This window comes from Neovison vison, chromosome 8 (assembly GCF_020171115.1).
Source record: "Neovison vison isolate M4711 chromosome 8, ASM_NN_V1, whole genome shotgun sequence".
Taxonomy (NCBI): domain Eukaryota; kingdom Metazoa; phylum Chordata; class Mammalia; order Carnivora; family Mustelidae; genus Neogale; species Neogale vison.
Genome location: NC_058098.1, coordinates 15,575,175 through 15,600,389, shown reverse-complemented (window position 1 = coordinate 15,600,389; position 25,215 = coordinate 15,575,175). Strand labels below are relative to the sequence as shown.

General features: G+C 47.9%; 1 protein-coding gene across 9 annotated transcripts in view; it reads left to right on the top strand.

Annotated features, from left to right (window-relative positions):
* Positions 1–24,391, top strand: part of TTPAL (alpha tocopherol transfer protein like) — a 36,102-nt gene extending 11,711 nt beyond the window's left edge. For 6 of the 9 annotated variants that reach the window (XM_044262993.1, XM_044262991.1, XM_044262987.1 and 3 more), the window contains 4 exons: positions 15,300–15,759; positions 18,159–18,352; positions 20,253–20,363; positions 22,350–24,391. In XM_044262993.1, the coding sequence (XP_044118928.1) occupies positions 15,315–15,759; positions 18,159–18,352; positions 20,253–20,363; positions 22,350–22,628 (1,029 nt within the window). In that variant the 5' untranslated portion in view covers positions 15,300–15,314 and the 3' untranslated portion in view covers positions 22,629–24,391. The other 3 variants (XM_044262996.1, XM_044262995.1, XM_044262994.1) reach the window with 3 other exon arrangements.
* Positions 24,392–25,215: the final 824 nt, after the last annotated feature.

Sequence of the window (25,215 nt, the reverse complement as noted above, 5' to 3'; positions counted from 1 at the left end):
TGTCACAGGCACAGGGTAGTGGGGGTGGTAGTGAGGGGACTAGTGGGTGGGGTGGGTGAATAGCCCATTCTTATAAAGCCTTGAGGGGAGTGGTTGGGTTGTTGTTGTTGTTTTTTTTTTTTCCCTCTATTTTCCACATTGGAAAACTGAGGTGTGGAAAACAACCATTGGCCACTGTCATTCAGCAGTTAAGGGACTCAGCTGGGATTCGAACCTAGGTCTGTCTGTCTGATATGGGATCTAGGAGAATTGCTAATGGAGTAGCTGGTTTAGGGCTAGCAACATGGCCCCATCGCAGAATGCCTCCCACGGCTCAGGGTGGTCTTCAGTCGGGTTCCCTGGAAACAGAGCCTGAGGCAGGGATGAGGTACACGCAATTTATTGAGGTGGGCACCCATAAGGGAGGGAGGAAAGCAGGATGGGATAGAACCAAGCAGAGATTTGTTCTCAGGTAAAGTCTGGCAAGGGGGCTGGCCTTTTGTACCTCTTATGGGTCATTGACTGTGAACTACCTGTGGGTAAGGAGGGTAACCTCTTGGGTGAGGTGACGTCTAAGGTCACGGTGCTCAGGAGAAGGAGATGGAATGAGACATCAGATGTCAACCACTGGAGCATCTGGGGGGTGCTGGGGGCGGTGCTGGCCCTATAGAGGAAGGACTCAAGAGGTCCCCAGAGGCACCCACACTTCTTGCCTGCCTCATGAAGCCAGCTATAGGGCATTTGGGAACATCCACCTCCAGGCTTGTTTCGGAGAATCGTCCATCCTGCTGCAACCAGCATGTGGAACAGACCGGACTTGTGATGTAATCTAAACACACCTTTATTTTTGTCTCCCAGTGTCCCTTTCAAAATTTATTCAGTGGAGAGACATTTTCTCTGCCAACTAGGTGAAAACTCATCCCAGTTACTTTTCTTTTTTTTTTTTAAGATTTTATTTATTTATTTGACAGAGAGAAATCACAAGTAGATGGAGAGGCAGGCAGAGAGAGAGAGAGGGAAGCAGGCTCCCTGCTGAGAGAGAGCCCGACGCGGGACTCCATCCCAGGACCCTGAGATCATGACCTGAGCCGAAGGCAGCGGCTTAACCCACTGAGCCACCCAGGCGCCCCCCAGTTACTTTTCTGCTTATTCTTTGAAAACAGGCAATTCTATAATCACTTTAGGTCAAACACACACTGTTGATTTAGAAATTAGAATGTCCAGTAAAGCTACTGATCACAACTCCCAGCTTGATTTGGGTTTAAAGCTTCTCCCCTGGGTCAGCTTGGTCCTGCTTCAGGCTGGCAGCCTGCTGCAGTGGTGGGATGTGGTGTGGGAGGCTCCTCTCTTTCTCCTCCCCCTCCCCACAGGTGATGCTTAGAGGGCTGGGTAGAGATGGAGAGGGGAGAAGAAGGGTTTCCCTTGACCTGCCACCATCTTGGATGGCTTTGAGCTCTCTAGGACACATTTCAACCTTCCCCTTTCTGTCATGGGTCACTATTGTGGGCTCGTGGAGATGGCCAATACCACAGGCCCTTCTACATTGACCTTGACAGATCCACCTGTCTTCCTAGGGGTCTCTAGCAACTCCTTCTTCAGCACTCGGAATCTGGCATCCAACTCTACCTTTCTGCTGCTACCACCCCTTTGCCCTTCCACAAGGTCCTGTGGGATATGACTGCACTGTCCCCAGTGACCAAGAAGTAAGCTTGGACCCCTTGTAGGTACTCTCTGCTCATGCTGGTCTGTGGGAAACACTGCAGCAGCCTTTGCCTTGGAGCATGTGGGCGTGTGGGCTGACCTCAGCACACCCCCATGCTCTAACTCCTTCACCAGCCCAGCAGGACAACCCATTTCTCCCAACCTCCAGACATCCCTGCCCACATTAAGCTCTTCAAACTCTGCCCTCCTGCCAAGAGCCCCCATCATTCCATTCCACTCTTCCAAGAAGATGGCCACTGAAGGATCGTTGTCCTCTCTCCTTACCATAGGAGAACTGTGGGTGAATGCAGGGGTAATAATATATATCAGGGTTTTAAGTGGTCATGGCCAAGTTTTAGCACTTGTGGGCTTTGGACTATGTTCTTGAAAAGTTATCGCTGGCTGACACAGCCAAGCTTTAGAGCAACACTGTACAAGTCCCATCTGCCTCCCCGAGCCTCTATTTTCTCCTATCTTCATGAGGGTGACAATACCTACATAGTGGGGTCATTGTGAGGGCTGAGTGACATATATAGGTTGTTGCCAGATGTGACTCTCTAGGATCCCACAATCAAAGACCTGAAATCCCATCTCTGTGTGACCGCTGATGACAAGTGATTTTCCTCTCCTGGTCTGGGTTTTCCCACCCGTCCAATGGTACTGGTAAGAGCCCCCACCTGACAGCACCTCCATAAGGTTAGCGGCATGAATATATATGAGGCGTGTAGCACAGCGCCTCACAGTGGTAAAGATGCAGTACTGCTGGATGTTACTCAAACAGTGGAAGGTGCTCTGGGTGGGCTTTTATGCTGGCATTGCTGGGGCTGGGGATGTGGAATCTCCATCCCTCTTGGTCCCCTACTAGTCCAGGCCCTGTTTTGGAAATGCTTCAGCCCAGCTGGGCTCTAGGGCCCCTGGGAACAGAGAGGACAGCCTGTACCTCCAAACAGTCATGCTGACTCAGATTTAAAAATCAATGTGTGACCAGAACAACACAGCTGTGCTCTCACCTCTTGTGGGAAGTTCGCATCTTTATCTCTAGCCCCACTCACATCTTTATCTCTAGCTCAGAGAAGTGGCAGCCCAATTCCGGGCCCTGACTCCAAGGCTTGTGAGCAAAAATTCTGGCACAGAGAGTAAGAGAAGCCCCTGGCTCCTGGAGGCACATCAGGCCCATGGGTCACAAGCTTCGCATGATCCCCTGGTTGGGTCAGGCATGTCTGGTGCTTGCCAAGCCCTTGACTTCTCCCAGCCCTCGTCTGGACACTTCTCAAGCCAAGTCAGGCTCTGGACGGCTGGTTGGGCAACCCGTGACCTCAGACTGGGTCAGATTCATCAGATGAGCCTCTGTTTAAGAGTATGGAACATTTTGTTCTTTAGAATCTCAAGCGCCAAAGAGTATGAACCTTCCCCATCCACAACTACCATCCCCCACCCCCAACCGCCATTTACTTTGGGCAAGTTCCTGTGCCTCCCTCAGTCTGGTTTCCCCATCCATCAAATGCAAACTAGCCAGCACCTTCACCCACCAGGGCTGTTCTGAGATTCAGATAGTGAGTCTCAAGAGATGGCACCCACATCCGCAGGTCCTCGGTAGGGGGACATTATGCCTACAAACATTCACTGGACACCAAATGAAAACCAGTGAGTTATATATGCTGTGCGTGTGAGTAGGGACTGTGGGGGCAGACTGCCTGGGTTCAAAACCAGGCTGCTTTACCGCCTTCTGTCTGGCCACAGGTGACCTCTCTGACTCTCAGTTTTCTTCTCTGTAAAATGGGAGTAATAATAATAGAATTGTGAGGATGCTTAGATTAGATGTACTGGGAACGGTGCCCAGCACATAACAGTCACTTAATGAGTACTACCTGTTTTTGATTAATCCCACAAGTTAGTAATGTTAGCAATGGTGCTAAAATCACACAGGCAAGGCTATTCGATAGGATTAACGGGAAAAAGGAAACATATTTATTGAGTACCTACTATGTACCAGAAGCCGGATATTCAAACATGTGTATATATACACACACATACACTGTGAAGTAGGTCGTTCTGTTTTCATCTTTTAAAAACTTTATATTATGGGGGTGCCTGGGTGGCTCAGTCATTAAGTGTCTCCCTTCGGCTCAGGTCATGATCTGAGGGTCCTGGGATTGAGCCCCACAACAGGCTCCCTGTTCCGCTGGGAGTCTGCTTCTCCCTCTCCCACTCCGGCTGCTTCTATTTCCTCTCTCGCTGTCTCTCTCTCTCTCTTTCTGTCAAATTTTTAAAAATATATTTTAAAAAACGTTATATTATAAAATAAATGACAGATGTGGAAAATCATACAAATTAAATTTGTAGCATAGTGATTATTTGGGGGGCAAACATCCCAGTAACCACCACCCAGGTCAAGAAACAAAACTTTGCCAGTGACCCCTGGAGCCCCTCCCTGTACCTCATCTCAATCGTAGCCTCTCCCCACAAAAGTAATTCTTAGCCTGACTTCTATAGTAATTATTTCCTTGCTAATTATTTGAGTGTGTATCCCTAGATATTACAGTTCTATTTTGCCCATTAAAAAAAAAACTTAATCTGTGTTTTAACCCATAGATTCCCCCCATATCCCTTTCTTTTCCTTGTAGTCTATCTGTTATGCTGTTTGACCCATAGCCTTTCTCAAAGTCTGGATTTTTGTCTACTACATCTTTACAGTCCAATTTAACATGGCCCTTGTCCTCCGCATTTCCTGTGTTTTAGCAGCTGAGTCAGCCAGTTTCCATCCCTCTGGCATGATCATAGGTGGTTCCATATTCTTTTATCAAGAAGCACATACATGGCTAGAGTTTGCTGTTCTTTGATATTAGCTGCTATTGTGTACAACGGCTACATACACTAATTCATGGCAGGGCGCAAAACCGCAATATTGTATCATTGTGTTTTCCTGTATCATTTGTAATAAATTTTGTAAGATGTTTTTCTTCATCTATTACTTGGTTGTCCAAGTAGTACAGTTCATATAAGAAAAGTGGAACAAATACTTGATTTTTCTGTTTTATTTACATAACTTTTAAGAATGTAATTTGTTTCTATACCGTCTTCAGAAGGTGATCAGTTAGTGTTTTTTGCCGGAGATCACCATGAGCTTATTAAATTTTTGATGCATTTAACTCGATTGCAATTACAATCTTTGCTGCAGCTGAAGTTGTATCAACATCAGGCTGGTTTCCAAGTCCACTTGATAGCTCTGTGGCTTCCTTGTTAACTGGTATGACAATATATCCCAGGCTCAACTTTTATATTTCCTGCCACACATCTAGAATCAGCAATTTCTCCAAAAGTTCCTCCTATTTTCTTAAGTAGAAAAAGGCATCGCAAGACTATAAGATGCGTGTTATGTATGCTCACTGCTACTAGATTAGCCATTATTTCTAGACCTTTTTAGTAATAGAATTAGGTATTTTATATAAATATAGACATAGATTTTATATTAATATAGATTATAGAGTATATATATGTAAACCTCCCACATATATACCAGGGGATGCAAAATTTGAAAGGTTCGGGGCGCCTGGGTGGCTCAGTGGGCTAAAGCCTCTGCCTTTGGCTCAGGTCATGATCCCATGGGTCCTGGGATCGAGCTCTACATCAGACTCTCTGCTCAGCGTGGAGCCTGCTTCCCCATCTCTCTCTGCTTGCCTCTCTGCTTATTTGTGATCTCTGTCAAATAAATAAATAAATAACATCTTTAAAACTTTTTTGAAAGGTTCTACAATAACTGATTTGCCACTCTCTACATGCAACAATCTCAGAATAACAATGGGAAAATTGCTGCTACCAGCTAGAATACCAGAAATGGATACAAAACTGTTCACATCCACTGTGCCCCTTCCCCACTACTTTGGAGGACTGTGCTATAACCACACTGTTAGAGCATATAGGCACTTTAAACTTCGTTTTTCTTTTAACTATCATTTAGTGTTACTTTTCCAAGGAAATAAATACCGAGTGCTTACGACCAGTCCTGGTGGCAATGTCTTTCCAAACGTTTCGTTGGGCTTCCATTCTTTCTTGGTAGACAACTCAGGAAGAGGTCATGGGGAAAATACTGAGTGTTTGCAAGGTAATAATGGGTCTTCATAGAAGGTCAGTTTTGCTGGATATAAATTCTTGGTTCGTACTTTCTTTGAGTATCTTACCTATATTATACCATTTCCTTCTGCCTTAAAATTTTGCTGTTGAAGGGTGCCTGGGTGGCTCAATGGGTTAAAGCCTCTGCCTTCAGCTCAGGTCATGATCCCAGGGTCCTGGGATAGAGCCCTGCATCGGGCTCTCTGCTCAGCAGGAAGCCTGCTTCCCTTCCTCTCTCTCTCTGCCTGCCTCTCTGCCTACTTGTGATCTCTGTCAAATAAATAAATAAAATCTTAAAAAAAAAAGTATCGCTGTTGAAGATTCTGATGAGAATATAATTTTATTTCTTTTTTGCCTACATGCCCGGGGCGCCTAAAGAATTTTTTTCTTTCTCTTTAAAAACCAGTAATTTTATAAACGTATGCCTTGGTATTGGTTGTTCTGGGTCGATGATGTATTCCTTGCTTTGTTTTTGTTTTTTTGCTGTTTCTTTGTCATATTTTTCCCTTCAGTGACTCCTCTTATTCCTAAGTTAGATTTTCATTTCCAAACTTCAGTATTTGTCCTTTTCCCTCAAATTCTTTTATGTCCTCATTTTACTTTAATTTTTTAAAATTGTCCCCCTTTCAATTTCTATTTAGCTCAACTATCTGTTGATTTTATTTTTCATTTGCTCTTATATTTTTCACTTTAAAAATAATTTTTCTTTTATCTCTGGTTCTTTCATGAGTTGGCACCTGGTTTCTGAATTTCTGTAGTTCTGATTTATGTTGTTCTCTTTTTTCTTACATCATTTTGTTCATGTTTTTATCTTGCTTTACTCTCTCTCTTTTTTTTTTTTAAATAAATGTCTTTCTGGTTGGCTTTCATTGTCTGTAGGGATGTTATTCTGCTCCTCCTTCTTTTCTCTCCTTCTCTTTCTCTCTCTCCTCTTCTTCCTCTTCCTCCTCCTCCTACTTCTTTAAGCCATCTTGCTTTCCCAGGATTTGACTTCAGTACTTTCCCATTGCTCATTTTTTAAAAAAGATTTTATTATTTATTTGACAGAGAGAGACACAGTGAGAAAGGGAACACAAGCAGAGGGAGTGGGAGAGGGAAGAAGTAGGCTTCCAGCCAAGTAGGGCTGGAAGTGGGCTGGAAGAGCCCATGTGGGGCTTGATCCCAGGACCCTGGGATCAGGACCTGAACTAAAGGCAGATGCCCAACGACTGAGTCACCCAGGCGCCCCTCCATTGCTCTTTTTTTTTTTTTTAAATACTATTTATTTATTTATTTGACAGACATCAAAAGTAGGCAGAGAGGCAGGCAGAGAGAGAGGAGGAAACGGGCTCCATGCAAAGCAGAGAGCCCGATGTCGGGCCTGATCCCAGGACCCTGGGATCACAACCCGAGCCAAAGGCAGAGGCTTTAACCCACTGAGCCACCCAGGCGCCCCTCCATTGCTCATTTTTACATGAAATTAGTTTTTCTGAACACTGAAGAGGAGGCTTGGTTAAGAAAACTTTTGTATTTTCACAGAGCTCCCCCTTCTGTTGTTTCTGCATATTGTTAACAAAAATCTGGCTTTACCTCTGAGGTTTCTGGCTCTGCTCTTCTCCCCCACTTTCATCTAGCTCAGTTATTTCCTTGACTTCTGCTTCCCTATCCTGCTCCATTGCAATCTCCTTCCCAGGAGTTTCTCAGCATGGGGCCTGTCCTAGAAGGAAGGTTTGGTGGTCTTTTCTGGAATTCGCGGGCATTGAACTCTGTCAGCCCTTAGGGCTCATGGCAGACCCCTTGCCCTTCCCCAGTTGGAGTTGGCAAAACCTTTCCCAGTTTTGGCTGCTGTTTTCAAGTGGCCGGGCCATGCTTTGCCGCGAAGAGATGTTGCAATCTGGGGACTCCAGTTCCTCGGTCTGTTAGACACCTTGCTGCTTTCCCTGTTGTACCTCCTCCCAGAGGCGCTAGTGGCGCTCAGACCTCCTGGCTGTTGCTGATTTGTCCTCAGTCCTTTGTTCCTGGAGTTCCTGAATATACCTTGTCACCTAGTTCTGTTGCAAATGTGGGTATGGAATGTTGTTTCTGTTTTTATGTGGGAACTTGGGAGGATTTAAATCTGGGTTGGGTATCATTGCCATCATCTTACCAGAACTTGCCAGCTCCAATCATTTTATAGATGAGGAAACTGAGCCCCACGGTCAGTTTCTCAAAATCACACAGTGAATGACAGGGGGTAGATGTATGTGAGCGCACCTGCCATCCAGCATGGTACACAGATGTTTAATACCACCTACTTTCTCCCTGTTCCCCTTACTCTTACTTCTTCCTTCCTGCTTCCACCAGCCAGTGTCCCGCCAGGATTCTGTTATTGACAATTAAATGAGATTATTCGGGCGAAGAGTTCATGGCACTGTTCCCCCCACCCCCAAAAAAATGAAAGACAGAAAAGAAAAGGTGTTCAATCAGTGGTAGCTGTTAGTAGAACATTTGTAGTTGAAGAAACCAAGTAAGTAATTGTTCCGAGGTTCCCCAGATGACTCATGTCTGTCTGACCAGAAGCCAGCTTTCTTTTTCTATACCAGTGGTTCTCAGCTGAGGCAGTTTTGTTCCCTAGCGTGTATTTGGCAATGTCTGAAGGCATTTTTGCTTCTCACCACTGTAAGTGTGGGGTGCTACCCTCAAAAAAGACTTGCACAGCCCCAAAGGTCAATAATGTTGTGGATGAGAAACTATGTCCTATATCATAGTGCTATCCTAAATAGCCCTTACCTTAGAATCAATACTAAAACCGGTTCTAGCAGATCATCTGAAGTGAGAATTGCATGCTTTGAAAAAGAGATAGAGGGGCACCTGGGGGGCTCAGTCAGTTGGGCACCTGCCTTCGGCTCAGGTCATGATCTCAGGGTCCTGGAACTGAGCCCCACATTGAGCTCCAGGCTCAGCAGGGAGCCTGCTTCTCCCACTCCCTCTGCCCCTCCCACCACTCATGCTCCGTCTCTTTCCCTCTCTTGTCTCAAACTAATAAATACAAATCTTTTTTAAAAAAAAAAAGACAGAGAACAGTGGTAGGTCAGGCATTTCTAGCCTCCTGTAGCACATATCCAATGGCCAAGACTTCTTTCTTAGGAGACTGGGTGAACCTAGGAGGGCAGGGTGTGTGGAGCCCTCCGAACCAAGATGCAGGACAAGCTGCCCGCCCTCCAGTCACTTTTCTGCTCTCCATCAGGGCAGTCATCAGGAGTTAGCAGACATGTCATGATCCAATGTACAAGACTCTGCACGTACCATTCTACTGACTCCTTCTAAGGACTCCCTAGACAGTGGGACACATACCCCCATTTTACCCACAAGAGAATAGAGCTTTTGAGGAGTAATTCCAAGTGAGTTACTTCTGAGTGCAGAAAAGTAAAAGACAAGCTCAAATCCCAGCTCAGTTTTGGAGTCATCATCATGTGACCAAGGGCAATTTCTTCTCCTTCTCTGAGCCTGCTTCCCAACCTGTGAGAACAAAGAGGAAAAGTAGCCTCTAAGGCCAAGTAAAATTTGGGGCTGTGCTGTCATACAGACGTGGGCTCAAACCCAGTTCTTTCATTGACTCTACTGAGCCCCTAGGCAAGTGTCTTTCCCTTTCTGGGTTTCAGTTTCCCCATCCAGTTCACAGGGTTGTAGTAACTGAAATCATACGAACAATTTAGCACAGTACCTAGTACCTGGTGTATATAATCTCTCAAAAAGCAATTACCTGCGACTCTTTTAATCCTAAAATAACCTGGTGTCGTGATATGTAACCAAAAATAATGGCCCTCAATTGAGGATGGGGCAGGGACTTCTGGGGCATCTCAGAATTGCCTCCCAACCAACCCTCCCCAGCCCTTGAGACAGGTTCTAGTCCTAGGTTCTTCTCCTCCTGCTGGCAGTATCTGGGATTGCAACCTGGACGTTCCACCAATGGGTCCTGGTCTGGGTGGAGGAGAGTTTTTTCCAATGACTAGGATGCCAAGTTTTGGAGAGGATCATCCCTTACCCTTCACCATGAAAGCTGCCATTTGTAAAAACACTTTGTTTTCTGTTTGCCTGGCAAAGAGCAAGGTTTCCCCCCCATGACTTATTTAATCAGCTTTTCTGCCTGTAAGGAACTAGAGGCTTTAGAAATTTGAATGACTTGGCTATGGTCACACAGTTGGACATAGGATTGCTAGATTGTGGTAGGCTGAATAATGGCACGCAAAGATATCCTTGTCCTAATCTCTGGAGCCTGTTATTATCTTATCCTGTATGATAAAAGGAACTTTGAAGATGTGATTCAGTTAAGGATCTTGAGATGGGAGATAATCCGAGATTATCTGGGTGGGTCCAGTGTAATCACAAGAGTCCTTAAAAGAGGGAGGCAGGACACATTGTATCTGTACCAATGATAATGTATTGCACACTTAAAAAATTGTTAAGAGGGTAGATCTCATGTTAAGTGCTCTCACCACAAGAAAAATTTTTAAAAATTTAAAAGAACTTGAGGTTCAGAGTTGGTAGTAAATGTTCCAACAGAAGTAAGAGGCTGGAGCTCATTGAGAAATGAGCTATGAGCTGTGGAATGCAAGTGGCCTCTAGAAGCTAAAAAGGTAAAGAAATGGATTCCCTCCTTAAAGTCCCCAAAGAGACTGTATCCCTGTTAACACCTTAATTTTAGACTTCTGACTCACAGAACTGTAAAAGAATAAATTTGTGTTGTTTCAAGTCACCACGTTTGTAGCAATTTGTTACAGCACTGATAGGGAACTAATACATAAATCTTGGGGGGTAAAACCCCAAATAAACAAAACATAGCGTGTCCAGTTAAACTTGAATTTCTGATAGATACTATGTTTTTTAGTATAAGTATATCCCAAAGGTTGCATGAGACATACTTACACTTAAAAAGAAATTGTTGTTTATCTGAAATTCAAATTTAACTGAGTACTCTGTATTTTATCCTAGAAGTGGTGAAGCAGAAGTCAAAACTTATGACTCCTGGGCTCCGCTACTTTCCTCAACAGTCTGGGATCTGGCAAAAATTGCCATCTTCTTGTGGCCCTCATGGGTCAGTTCCCACCTCCCAGAGCTCCTCTTGCCTCTGGGGTCAGGAAAGGAAAGGAATGTTTAAGGTCATCTCTTGGATACACTTTCGGGCTCTCAGTCCTCCCAGGCCACAGAATTTCTCTCTAGAAATGGTTTCGAGTCTTTACTCTGCTTGAAAGAGCGACCCAGGAGCTTGGTCTCAAAGCCATAGTTGCATGAAATGTATGTTGGGGCGGATGTCCGGCTGATGGCGCTGGGGTTTAATGAACTGGGGGTGCGGCAGGAACACTTTTTCAAGCTACCACTTTCTGAAGGGGACTTTTTGAGTCCCAAAGCAGGACACAAGTAATTATTCAATGGGGATTTCAAAGCAGGAATCATGTAACGTATGAGGAAACTGAGGCCTGCAGCCACTGAGTTACAGACGGATGTCCGCTGGATTGGCATCTCCCCTTTCGCAGCAGCCAGTCCTGATGGCAGCTGCTGTGGGAAGAATCCTGGAACGCTAATTCCCCAAGGTCTAGGTCGGAAGCCCCTGACACTTCACTGACTGCCAATTTCCCTTCCATGAAATAGGGGGATTCCATAAATACGAGGATTTAATAAGACAGCGGATGTAAAACACTAGGTACATAGGAGTATGCTCTCGGAAACGGCAGCTTCTTTTTTTCTTTCTCTGGGCCTCATTTTCCCCATCTGTACCACCCAAAGCGGCTCGCGCTCCCCCTGACCCTCCCAACTAGCCTCTCTGCAGGCCTGACTCCTCCAGCGCGCAGACTTGGCCGCTAGGTGGGGACAGAGGGCCGGCACTGCGGCGGAATATTGCACATGCGCACTCACGGGCGGCGCCTCGCCTTCCCACGCCCCACGGACGTCACTTCCGGCGCGAGGGGCCGGGCCGGCCGGGCAGGGAGTGCGGGTCGGGTCTATGCGCGTTGCCGGACGAGGCTCCCGCAGCCGATATACCCGCGCTCCGCCCGGTAGCCCGGCCGGTGAGTGCCCGCGGGTCCTTCCGTGTGTCATGGGGATCGGGGAGAGGGACCCCTGAGGGGGAGGCATAACCGGAAGTTAAGGGACTCAAGGAGAGAGACCCCAGGAAATGGGGACACCTGGGGAAGGGGTGACAGCCGGAAGTGGGGGGCCTCAGAAGGTTGTCAACGGGACATGGGGTCTCTGGGGCTCCAGGAGCGATGGCCTTCAGGGCTCTTGGTGGGGTGGGGAGGAAGGCAATGCTCACAACATGATGGGCTGCAGGTGAGGAAGATTCCAGGCTTCACCGTAACAAATGGGGTTTGCACCCATCCATACGCCCACCCATCATTTCATTCTCGAGACTGAGTCCTGCTCTGAGCCTGATAACGACCGAGGCCCTGGAGATTAAACAGGAATCTCCAGGTGGAGGGTAGAGCCCAGAGTGGGGCTAGACACATCCTCGCTGTGCCTTGCTAGGTGTGTACCCTCCGGGCACATCACTTAACCTCCCGTCGTCCGCTAATATTTGCAGAGCACCGTCATGTGCCAGGCTAGGCCTCTAGACACTAGGCCTAGTGGACACGACAGTGGACACTGTACAGTGTGTCAGCACACTGTACTGGACACTACAGTCTGTCTCCCAGGTAAGCACTGCATTGGGATTACAGGCATCTGTTGGTGACTCGCGTGGAAGCAGCCCAGGGTGGGTCCTGTGAACTGTGATGGTTGTTTCATTCCTCACTTAGCATTCCTCCGCCAAGCAAATACTTAATTCAGAATGAAATATATTTCACTCAGCAAATATTTATGGAGTGCCGACTATGTGTCTGACACTTCGTTAGATGATGGGTTTAGGGTGATGAACAAGACAGATACAGATGTAGCCCACAAATTGCCTGTAGACAATTACAACAGAAGGAGAGTGCTATGCCAAAGACCTCCTGGTGGGGAAGCTCCTACCCTAGCCTGGAGGTTGGAGAAGGCTTCCTGCTTCAGGTACCATCATTTCTTACCTAGGTTACTGCAGTAGCTTCTGAATGGTCTCTTTACTTCTGTCCTTGTCCTTTTACAATCCATTTGCAAGACAGCCGAGCAATCCTTTAAAATAGAAATCAGATCATGTCACTCTACTCAGACAGGTCCCACCAAACTCCATAAAAGTCAGAGTTCTTACTTGCCCTCAAAACTCTATACCAGTGGGGCCCCCGGACCTCTGTAAATTCACCTGCTAATATTCTCCACCTTGTTCATAGTGGCCTCCTCCCTGTTCTTTGAAAAACAAACAAACAAACAAACAGGTGTGTTCCTTCCTCTGGCTTTGCCCCTGTTCTCCTCCCAGATGTCCTACTGGCTTGCTTCCTCATCTCCTTCATTTCCTCAAATGTCATTTGCATGAACAAATCATCCGTAACCATCCTATTTAAAATTGTAATCCCTATTCCCAGGTACCTCTAACCCTCCTCATGCTTTATTTCTCCCCATAGCACTTTCATCTGTTGGATTATACGGTTTAGCTTGCTTATGGTCTGTTTCTCCCACTAGAATCTAAGTTCAACAAAGGCACAGTTTGTTGTTGTTGTTGTTCACTGATGCATCCTTGGTGCCAGGAAGAGGGCCTGGTAAGTACTCAGTATTTGTTGAATGCTGGAAGTGGCATCTAATTGGGACTTTAGGATGAATCAGTATTGGTCAGGTGAGGAACCAGAGGAAGAAGCAGCCAGCCAGAGGAAACAGGATGTGAGCAAGACAAGAAAACACAGCTTTGGGAGGAAATGAAAGCAGCTGGGTGGGGCTGGAGGTTAGAATGCGAGGAATGGAGTGGGCATTCCTAAAATTTAGGGGGAGGGACCTGGGCACTAGCTATGTGCAGAGGCTCCTGAGATGCACTCTGTTTTCCTTGAGCTCGGAGTCAGGGACCAGTGGTGTCTATGGACAGGAGCTTGGGCTTTAGAACTGGACAGCTGCTGCTACCTTATTCCTGGGATATCTAAAGCAGCTGTTTTGTTTTTGTTTTTTATTCAACAAATATGTTCAGATATTCCAAGAAGCAGAGACCAGGATCAGGGTGAGATCAGGCATGCAAGAAATCAATTGGAGGAAGCACCTGTGAAGCAGAAAAGGGAGGGGAGCTGCAGAAGTTGCAGGGAGAGCTTCTGACAATGACAGAAGTCCAGCCCCCCGGGAAGGTTTGGACAGGGAGTCATGGACCGCCAGGCAGTTCCACAGAAGGTTCAGGCTGAACCTCAAGGCAAAGTTAGAGGAGGCCCACACTTCACTCAGTCACTGGGAACAGTCTGTGGAAAGTGGCGTCCGCTGGATGAAGGATGCAGGGGGACAGCAGCTGGGGCCATCCCTCAGTAATGCTCCAGGGAGAGCCAGTCAGCCCCGTTTCACAGCCATCATGATAAGTCATATGTGTGTGTGGTCAAAAAAAGTCAAACAGGGCGCCTGGGTGGCTCAGTGGGGCTGCTGCCTTCGGCTCAGGTCATGATCTCAGGATCCTGGGATCGAGTCCCGTGTCGGGCTCTCTGCTCAGCAGGGGGCCTGCTTCCCTACCCCTCTCTCTGCCTGCCTCTCTGCCTACTTGTGATCTCTCTCTATCAAATAAATAAATAAAATCTTTAATAAAAAAAAAAAGTCAAACAGTACAGGAAAAAGTCTCTCTCCCTCCTTAAGTGTCCTGTGGTCCAGTACTCTTCCCTAGAGGAACCCACTGGGAACAGTTTTTTTGGTATTTCCTTACAGAAATTTTAGGTGCACTCAGCATATAGATATATATTATAAAAATATGAAATGATCTTATGCATCCTGTTCTGCAACTTGCTTTCTTTTCCTTAATGTGTCAGTTCATAAAAACCTGCCTAATTCCTTTCCATGAGTGATAGTATCCCATTCTTGGGATGATATTATATAACCAGTCTCCAGCTGGTTTGCAGTTAAAGTATTCCCTGTCTTTTCCCCTTATAATCAGTACTTTCAGTGATCCTCCTTGTGTGTATTTTGCACACACATACATACACACACACATACACGCAAGTATATGTCCCCGAAATAGGATGCTGAGCCAAAGGGTGTGTGGTTTTACATTTTGATAGAGATCGACAAACTGCCCTCTGACCAGGCTAGGCCAGTCTGTTCTCTGACCCACAGCAAGCATCTCAGCGCCCATTTTGCATTCTCGTCAATTTGACTTTGAGAGTTGTTTTAGTTCACATTTCTCGAATTACACGTAGGTCGAGCAACCATGCGTACATCTGGAAGCAAGGCCGCGGCGTTGGGTGGCGAGTGTGTGTCTCCTGCTGCAGCTGCCCAGGGGGCCTCGGTGGGGATCCTCCCTCTGTTCGGTCTGCGGTGGGACCTGGGCACAGGGTTCTGAGCCAGTCCATTCCAGTTGAGCGCCCCCAGTCTGACCAAAGTGCACCCCCCACCCCTGCTCCACATGGGGCTGCCCTGAAGTGAGTAGCTCCAGGCTTGGTTCACATGGCTCAGGGTTTGTGTTTTGGCAGGGATCCTGGTAGCTAATGTCAGAAGAAAGTGACTCTCTGCGAACCAGCCCCTCTGCGGCCTCGCTCTCAGAAAATGAGCTGCCACCGCCGGCCGAGCCCCCCGGCTATGTGTGCTCGCTGACCGAGGACCTGGTGACCAAAGCCAGGGAGGAGCTGCAGGAGAAGCCGGAATGGAGACTTCGAGACGTGCAGGCCCTCCGTGACATGGTGCGGAAGGAGTGCCCGAACCTGAGCACCTCCCTGGACGACGCCTTCCTGCTGCGCTTCCTCCGGGCCCGCAAGTTCGATTACGACCGAGCCCTGCAGCTCCTGGTCAGTTACCACAGCTGCAGGAGAAGCTGGCCTGAGGTCTTCAACAACCTGAAGCCCTCGGCCTTAAAGGATGTCCTCGCTTCGGGATTCCTCACCGTGCTGCCCCACACCGACCCCCGGGGCTGCCACATCCTGTGCATGCGCCCAGGTACTCCCCGAGATGGTGGGCAGGGGCCCGCGTGCCCTGCTCTGTGTGGGATGCGTGTGTCCCACACCCTCTCTCCCATGCCTCGTCTTCCTTGCCGTCTCCCTGGTTTGCTCAAAGCTCTTTTGAGCTTTGAGATGACAAAAAGCTACTCAACCCAGCTTAGGAAGAAAGGAAGGAGTTAGTCTGATGAAACAGAAGCCTCCCGCAGAACCAGTGAGCCAAAAGTATAGCTGCTTTCCCAGGGCCCTGGGCCCCAGAACCAGAATCCAGTTCGTTCCCCGATCAGGAACTAAGCTAGCCTTTCTCCCTGTCTCTGCCTCTGTCCATCTGTGTACCCCTCTGGGCCACACATTTCTGCTGTGCCGTGCGTATCTTCTTGGCTCTTCTGTAGACTGGCTTTTGCTGCCTCCATGCCCCTGGCGAGGTCTCCTACCCCTTAGTGCCCAGGCTTCCTGGGCCACCCAGTTAAGTTCCTCCGTGGAAATTCCGAATTTCAAGCATGGAGAATGTAGTGGGCTGAGAAAGCAGCCCTGATTATAGGGTACAAACAGGCCTGCCCCGCGTCCCTCCTTTGCAAGTAGGTGAGGCAGGCATCAATGGGGGGTGGGCAGGTGACTGGAAGGGTGTCCGGCCGTCTGCCACATGCCTCTTCCACTTTTCCCTCCTTTCCTCTCCCGCCATTCCTCTGTTTTGTTAAGCCATTGATTCCCTCTGGATTCACTTTTTGATCTCAATACTTAATGACGGTAATCAGGACATCTTCCATTTCTCTGGCAGTAGTTTTAATAAGGGGGACCAAATGTGCTATCAACTCGGGAGTGAAGGGGCATTGTCCACTGATCCGCACCCCCACAGCCTTATCATTCTCTGTCAGACCAGAGCAGAGACAAAATCTGAAAGTAAGATTGCATTGTTCTCCCAACCAAAGCCAGGAGCAGGAGAACATGCCTGCCGGGAGCCCTCTTCTGCTCACGCGTACCTAGTCTTCTTGAAGGGACGCCTAAGGGGGAGTAGAAACCTCCCTGCGCTGTCCTCTCTCTGAAAGCCACATCACTTTGGTCATTTACCAAGCCCTTTTTGGAAACCAGACTGTCCTCTTGAGCCTTTGCTGTATACCAGGCACAGTGTTAGCTGCTTAACCTGCTGTTTTTACCTTTCCAAAATTAGGGTGGTTTATTTTAAAATAAGCAGCGCAGTGGAGATTTTAGGGCACCAGCAGACCTAGGAACCAGTCAGCAGGTTTTTCCCACTACTCCTCTGTACTCAACTCATAAGGATATTACAAAACAGATTAGCACACTGGTTTCACCTCTTGGCTTATGTGGTTTCAACACTTGTGTTTGCGTGATTTCAACCCCTTGCTCGTGAGATGAATGTTCCCCCCGTGTGTCTGGAAGAGAGCTAGACCCTTCCCACCAATGCAACTCTTCAGGAGGAGGCACACTGAGGAGGTTTTGTTCTCAACTGGGTATTAGCTTTGCCTCTTTGGGGACATGTTTGAGAAGGATGACCTCCAGTTATGCAGACGCAGGTGTTAGGCAGCCACATCCAACAGCAAGCTGGCACAGCTTTCCGACAAAGACTTTGTTCATAGGAATTTTGCACATAGTACATATCCCCGTGGTGGCGGCAGTCATGTGGAGTTTCATCTTCCTAAGGGAAGGACACACAGGTGCTGGTGGGATTTTTCTTGAGAACAGCGATTTAACAGTCAAAGGTTGTCATTTCTTCCCAGAGAAAGGAAGGATTCCTTAGATATACAGGGAATACTAAGGGAGCATCTTCCACGGTTGCAGAATTGAGTCCCCTTTGGCTCTTTGATCAGGCTGGGGTCACACATTGTGGCCAGGAGGATGTAAGACCCGCACTGACCACACCCACCTCTGTCGCCAGGAGGCAGGTCACTGGTACCCAAACCGCAGGGCTAGCGTGGGAAGAAGTGGCATAGGGCAGTGGTATGAAAATCTGGGCGCACCTCTGTTGGCAAACAGCACAGATGACCATTAAGTTTAGTATTACGATCCCATCCTACTTCTGAGGAGATGCGGGCTCAGCGTGAGGAAGGAACTCACGCAGCTGGTAAGATTCAAACCCCAGGATGTGTCTGACTTCAGAGCCCCAGCTTTTAACTTGAGCGCTCAGTTGCATTTCCATTTCAGAACGTGCTGCTGCCTTTGGAATTAGGAATTGGAATTAGCTCTGGAATTGGAATTAGCTCTGTTCCAGACCCATCAGCTGCTGCTAAGGTGTCCCATTTACTAACCTGAATAGAGTCATGCCGGTAGAGTATCTTTCTTTCCATTTTTAAACAAGAGTTCTAGCAAGGAGATAAATCTTGACTTGTGATGACTTGTTCATATTCATCTCTGTAACATTCCGTCCCTTTCTTACGACCTCAGACAGATGGATTCCGAGCAACTACCCAATTACCGAAAACATCCGAGCTATATACTTGACGTTAGAAAAACTCATTCAGTCTGAAGAAACCCAAGTGAATGGAATCGTGATTCTTGCGGACTACAAAGGAGTGAGCTTATCAAAAGCATCTCACTTTGGCCCTTTTATAGCCAAAAAGGTGATTGGCATCCTTCAGGTACGGCCCTTGTTTGTCATGTACCTATTCCGTGTCAGTTTGGGCTTTTTCCCAGGGGACCCTGTCTGTTCACCGCTGGGCCCACACAATACACAAACCCCACTTCCCCTACAGTCTGAAAGATCCAAAAACATTATGGGAAGAAATGTAAATGTCCTGTTTACTGCTCACTCTCATCAGATTCTCCAATAGTTTCTGAGGTCCCTTTCGTCTGGGCAAGATCAGCTTTAGGGCAAGAGCCCTAAGCCAGACCAAGGCTTTAGGTATGTTTTTTCTTTCTCCCTCCCTTCCCACCTCCTTCCCCCTCCTCCCCCTCTCCCCCCTCCCTCCTTCTCTTTCTTTTCCCTTCTTCAGAAGACAGAGGAGCAATTCTAACAAATGAAACTGAGAATTTGTGTTTCTGTCTGATGTGCTAGACCCTGCCCTGCCCTCTGGGACCTGGGGACAAGGAGCCTGCTGGACTGTTTTGGACAGATGCTTTAACATCTTGTGTGTTATGTGTGGTTTTTTGTTTTTATTTTGAGAGAGAGAGTATGCACCTGCACACGTGTGTATGAGGGTGGGGGCAGAGGGTGAGAGAGAATCTTTGCAGAATCCACCCTCCACCACCCTCCACCCCCAACACCCCCCCCACACACACATCCCCAACCACCGGTGCAGAGCCTGAGGCGGGGCTCTATGTCATGACTCTGAGATCACGACTTGAGCCGACATCAAGAGTTGGTGCCTGGGTGGCTCAGGGGGTTAAAGCCTCTGCTTTCAGCTCAGGTCATGGTCTCGGGGTCCTGGGATTAAACCCCCACATCGGGCTCTCTGCTCAGCAGGGAGCCTGCTTCCTCCTCTCCCTCTCTGCCTGCCTCTCTGCCTACTTGTGATCTCTCTTTGTGTTAAATAAATAAATAAAATTTTTGGAAAAAAAAAAAAAAAGAGTTGGATGCTCAACCAACTCAGCCCCCCAGGCACCCTGTTTTAGAACTTAAGTGCAGGGCAACCCTCTCAGGTCCCCTTCCTCTTCGGGAGCTTTGTGCATCACTTTGCTATTGCTCAATAAACCTTGCTTTACTGCTCACGAAAAAAAAGTGTGGGGAACCAGAAAGTTCCTCCCCTATCTGTACAATGTTCAATGGTTTGCAAAGTGCTCCTACAATCATAACTCATTCGGTCCTACAGGGACTCCTCTAGATAGACAAGGCAAAAATTACTTTTTCTTTTCAGTACATGTGCTGCTGAAGCGAGCACGAATTACTTTTTCTTTTTCATGGTTAGGGACCCAGCCCTCGCAGGGGTAGCCTGGCCTGAGTCTTACAGCTCTAGCAGTTTGGCTCTTCGTTCCCTCTGACCGGCCCGTGGGTGCTATCTCCCATGAGCTGTGGTGCACCAGCGACAAAACAGTTTCCTCTGTGAATCCCACAATGCATGTGAGCCCCTACTAGGTGCCAGGCTGATTATTTAAACATCAGTGTCCCATTTGGTCATTATCAGAAATGTGGAGCCAAAACTCTAGCTTCCCTTAGCTTCTGTTCTTTGGATGCCCCGTAGATTCAAGTATCAGGATAAGGAGACCTAAGAAATACCCTTTGGTAACACCAATCCTGAAGGTCTGATGTTTGCCAGATCCAGCTACACAGACTCTGTTTTTTGTCCTATTTTGTTTTGTTCTGTTTGCCACAAGAGGAGCAGCCCTCCATTTGTTGGCCCACGACTAGGCCCTAAGACAGACCGTCTCTCCGAGGCTTATCTTCCTGGTTAGCCCCCACTTAAGCTGGCTTTGAGGAGGCCATGAGAATCAGACCAATCAGACTGACTTGGGGGCCAATAGAAGATTTAAAGGAGGGAGGCAGGCTGTGGACTGTCTGTGGATGCCCCACATGTTCTAACATCTCCTTCCCTTCCCCCACAGGATGGCTTCCCCATTCGGATAAAAGCAGTCCATGTAGTGAATGAACCTCGAATATTCAAAGGCATTTTTGCCATCATAAAACCATTTCTGAAGGAGAAAATAGCGAACAGAGTAAGTGATGATTCTATTGACCTGATCCTTTTTTTTTTTGGGCTCCCTTATTTGTGACATCAATAAACTTCTCTTAGTTTATTATTTTTGCCATGGGATGATTAATTTGGAAAATACGGAGTTACAGATAAAATGAATGAGCAATCCTTTCTGTGAAAAGATGATAAAATTAATAGGATATAATATTTGACAGAGGAGAAAGCAGAGAGGGCAGCTCTCCTGAGAGTTAAATGCTGTGTAGTCATTTAGACTCGTATTGAGTATCCTGACCTGGACACTGTGAACCAGCATTGTATTTCTTGCGTGAGAGGACAAGGAGAAGGGTAGTGTTGGGCAGGTAGTTAAAAAGTTATGGTGATGTCTTACTACAGCTCCTTGGGGTTTAAAAATGCTATTTTAAGCCCTTCTGTTTACCAAATTTGTTGTCTTGCTGTATCAAGTTTGTGGAATAATTCCTGGTATTTGAGATAGGTGAGTTTTAGCTTACCTGTTATTTAAGAAAGGAGAGATGGCACATTGAAAGATGGTCTTCCTCTCTGACCTAAAAGAGCCACTTCTCACCCTTTGCTAGTACTGTGATTGCATGTGATGTCTGGTTTTTTTCCTTTTCTTCCTGAGGCCTAGGAACATTGTGGTCCCTCTAAAGACTGGGTTTTAAATTTTGTACTTTAACAGAGAATCTCAAGGTTACAAGGGAAGGACTTTAAAGTAGAGACAGGGGGCACCTGGCTGGCTCAGTCAGTGGAATGTGCCACTCTTGATCTCAGGGTTGAAGTTTGAGCCCCATGTTCGGTATAGAGATTACTTAAAAAGAAAATCTTTACAAAAATAAAGTAAAATCCAGATTCTAGGCCCTTTCCCTGAAGATTTTAACTCCAGTTCAGGGGTGGAGCCCAGGAGTCTGTGCTTTTAAAATCTTCTTAGGTGATTCTGATACATAGCCAGGTTTGAGAATAATTTAGTGGCGTCCCTGTCTGGGTTTGAACCTATCTCAGTACCTGGAGATCCTGTTTGGAACCTGCTTTTAAAGCCAAAGCAGGCTTTGGAACAGGCCTTTTATATCTATGAAATGACCTTATTTGTGGTCCATAATCTTGTTCATTTTGCCCTTCATATGTTCATTCATTCATTCAAAAATATCTATCGATCAACTACTATAGTATACAAGTATATTCTAGATGAATAATACAGACTACAGTCTGCTTCCGGGGGAACTTCCGTGCTAGAGAGAGAGAGAGAGAGAAAGACATGGCCAGCAGATGTGTATTATCTAGAATTAAGATGTGATAAGTGCTATAGAGAAAAATGAAGCAGAGGAAGGGGCCAGTATAGAACAGGGGCAAGGGGTTGTAGCATTCAGTAGGGGGGTTAGGGATGGCATCAGTGAGGAGCTGGCCTTTGAGCAAAGACTTGGCAGAGGTGAGGGAGGGTGCTGACAGATCTCGGAGGACCAGCAGTGACGCTGTCCTGAGGCGGGAGCACATCAGGCTTGGGAGCAGCAGCAGAGGGAAGGGAGAGGGGACAGAGGGGCAGCAGAGGAGCCACAGGGGTCAGACTGCAACAGGCCCTCCCTATAGGCCAGCATGAGGGCTTCAGCCTCTCATGTGAGGTGGGAGCACTGGCAGGCCCCATGGAAAGGACGGGCATGATCTGACCAGCGCCAGGAAGAGCAGAGACTGCAGAGCAGGATTCGAGTAGGGAGACCAGGCCCAGGTCGTCCTGGGAATCCAGGGGAGAGGAAGGGGTGGCAGGATTCCACGAGGCGGGGCACAGAGTGGCCTGGATCCTGGAAACATTTTAAAGGAGCAGCCAACAGAGCATGGCATATATGGAAGGGAATTATGGATCCTCAAGCTTTTTGAGGAACTGGAAGGGTCCAGTTGCCATCAGCTCTTCCTTTATTCATTCATCAGATGCTTGAGCACCTACCTGGCCCGCAGGTGCCTGACTAACCTGAGGACACATGTGTTTCCGTTTCCCCTTTAGTTTTTCCTCCATGGGTCTGACCTGAACTCTCTCCACACAAGTCTTCCCAGAAGCATTCTCCCCAAGGAGTACGGGGGCACGGCTGGAGAGCTGGATATCAGCGCCTGGAATGCAGTGCTGCTGGCCTCGGAGGAGGACTTCGTGAGGGAGTTCTGCCAGCCGGTCTCTGTGTGCGACAGCATCCTGGGCCAGGCCCTCCCGCCTGAGGGGCTGACCTCGGACGCGCAGTGTGATGATTCCCTGCGGGCCGTGAAGTCCCAGCTCTACTCCTGCTATTAGCCAGTCCCTGTGAGTGCCACCCTCTTGAAATCCTTTCCTTTTTCTTTGGAGAGGCGCAAGGAGAATTTGAGGTGCCGTGGAGTCTGTCTTGCTCCTTGTAATTAAATTAAAGCCTATAGAGTCTGAGGGTGAGCCATGGGGTAAGCCCTTGGTGACTTGAATTAATCCATGGAAGACACGGAAGATGTCCCCAGTGATTCCCAAACGTTTGGAATCCCAGTTTGCAGCCACTAACCTGGAAGCTGTATCTGGTTCTTAGAGATCTTGGAACAAGAGAAATAAGGATCAAATCACTTTGGTCTCCCATTCCGGGAGAAAACCACCTGACTGGCTGGTCAGCACACTCCTGTAAAAGAACCTCCTGGCTGTGCCTACAAGATGGCCACACAGGAGACTTCAGGAGTTTGTGTCTTTCATCTGAACCCTAACAACAGACTTGGGTTGCTCACCAGGAAGTTTCTAGTTGGAGGCCCAGACCTCAGCTGCCACACTGGGTTTGGAAAGCACCTTAATTGACTCACGGGAGCATCAGGACATAAGCAGCACCTCCTGATCAAATTTGGGAGCCAGAGGCGTCAGAGAACCTCTGGGATTCATTGACTGACTCTTGCAATAGAAACGGAAGTTTTCCCAAACCCACAAAGCCTTATCCCTGGTTCTCAATACAATCATACAGGATCCTAGAGGGATGTGATTCTACTTAACCTAAAATGCTAGACGCCAGGCCCGAGGAGCTGAAAGAATTCTGGCCCAAGAATGAAGAGACCAGGACTCCAGCCTCAGAAATATGGACTGTAGACAAGACCTCATGGACCTCTGTGGCCCTCACCCTTCTCATCTATAAAATGAAGCTGGATGAAATGACACCTAGGGCCTTGGCTGACGTTCTGGGATTTGGTTTAGTAATTGAATGCTAGGCATTTGTTTTCTGCCTAGATGGCTCTCAAAGAGGCAAGTGGTTGGATCCCGCTTTTTTGTGGTATACCTGGGCCTTTCCAAGAGGCTTGTGTCGCCATCTGGCCCTGCCTTTAAGGAAAGTGTATGTATATTCTTGGGACCTGGCGATAACCAACTTCTTTTTGTAGGGAGGGTTAAACTGGAAAGGGCAGGGGAGATGACCTAGGTTTGTGTGAATTCCTTCTATCCCTGAGGCTCTGGCCATGCACTGGAAACCTGGCAGCAGGGAATGGCTAATTACTTGGGATTCGTAGATTTTGGTCTCTGGAAACGAATGTTAAGTGCGTGCTATCGCCCGGTCATTTCCGGGGCCCCTGTCCTCCCAGACACACTTGCATTTCTCTCTCTCTGGTACGGGTGGACTTGTCCAGCCAGCGAGACCGAATGTTAGCTCTTGTGTTTCAGCACCTCAGACCCTTCCTATCAGAACTTCAGCCTTAGCCCAACCATCGAACTAGGTGGTTCTTCTGGTGGCTTTTGACCTATTTCCTTTCATATGAATTCCGTAAAAATTCATGCATTTCTGAAACCAGCAGGCAAGGGGACCATCTGTGAGGAGGAGGGCAGCGCTCTGAAAGGCAAAGGCCCGTCTACCGTGAATAAGCTCGTCATCTTCATACGCTGTTTAAAATGCCTGGAGAAGGTGGAAATGACTCACCTCATCAGTGCCAAGTCCAGGGAACGCTCTGCCCTGTGGGTACCAACCCTGGATCCTCTAGGGACCACGCCGAGCTGCAAGTGCCAGCATGCAGGCCCCTGGCAGCCCCCACTTCCGTCTGCTAGGAACAGCGTGACCAGCTCTGCTGGTCAGCACCACAGGATGGCTCAAGCAGAAGGTTCAGAACCCATCTACTTGGATGTGGGAAGTCGTTAGAGGTGTTCTCAGACCTCAGAGAGGAAGGAGAGATTCCCCACCACCCCCAAGCTAAGACGGAGGGAGAGAGGGACTGGTCAGCCCCACCAAGTTTCCCGTTTACACGCTACACTGCGTTCCTGGCCCGTGTGGCCCATGTCCCTTGACTTGAAAAGCTTGCTTGTGTGTCAGCTCACCTAGACAAGGATCTCTAAGACCGGGACGTTGCCCATTTCCTAGGCCCTTCCAGGTGGCCCAGGGAGCGGTTTCATTCAGCTTCTGAAAGGAGTCAGAGCCAAGATCTGTTTGCCTTCTGCAGCTGCTGGGCTTGGTTCTGGTTCCAGAGGGAGATCAAATAGTTTGGACACCTCAGGAGGATTGGACCAGGCTGTGAAAACAGGAGTTCCCTGGGTGAAAATCAAGGCGGTTTCTGTGCGGCTTTACCAAGTGTCTGTGTAGAGCCGCCCCAGCAGGGTGGTAGGATATCAAGCGAGCACACGGTGAGCCTGGCTCGGGAGTGGGGGTGCACCAGTGGGGCAAACAAGCGAGCATCGGGAGAACCGGGAGTGTTTTCCTTCAGGGAGAAGGTCTGGCCCATTTCATGAACACCTGGAAAGTAACTTTTCCCTAAATTCATGGTTCTGTGGAACAGGAAAGGGAAAGGAGTCAACCAGGAGACCAGAGTTCTGACTGGACACTGCTGTGTGGCCTTGAATAAGCACTGACCACCCCTGAATCACATGCTAAAGGGATCCCCACTCTGAGCTCCGAACCCTG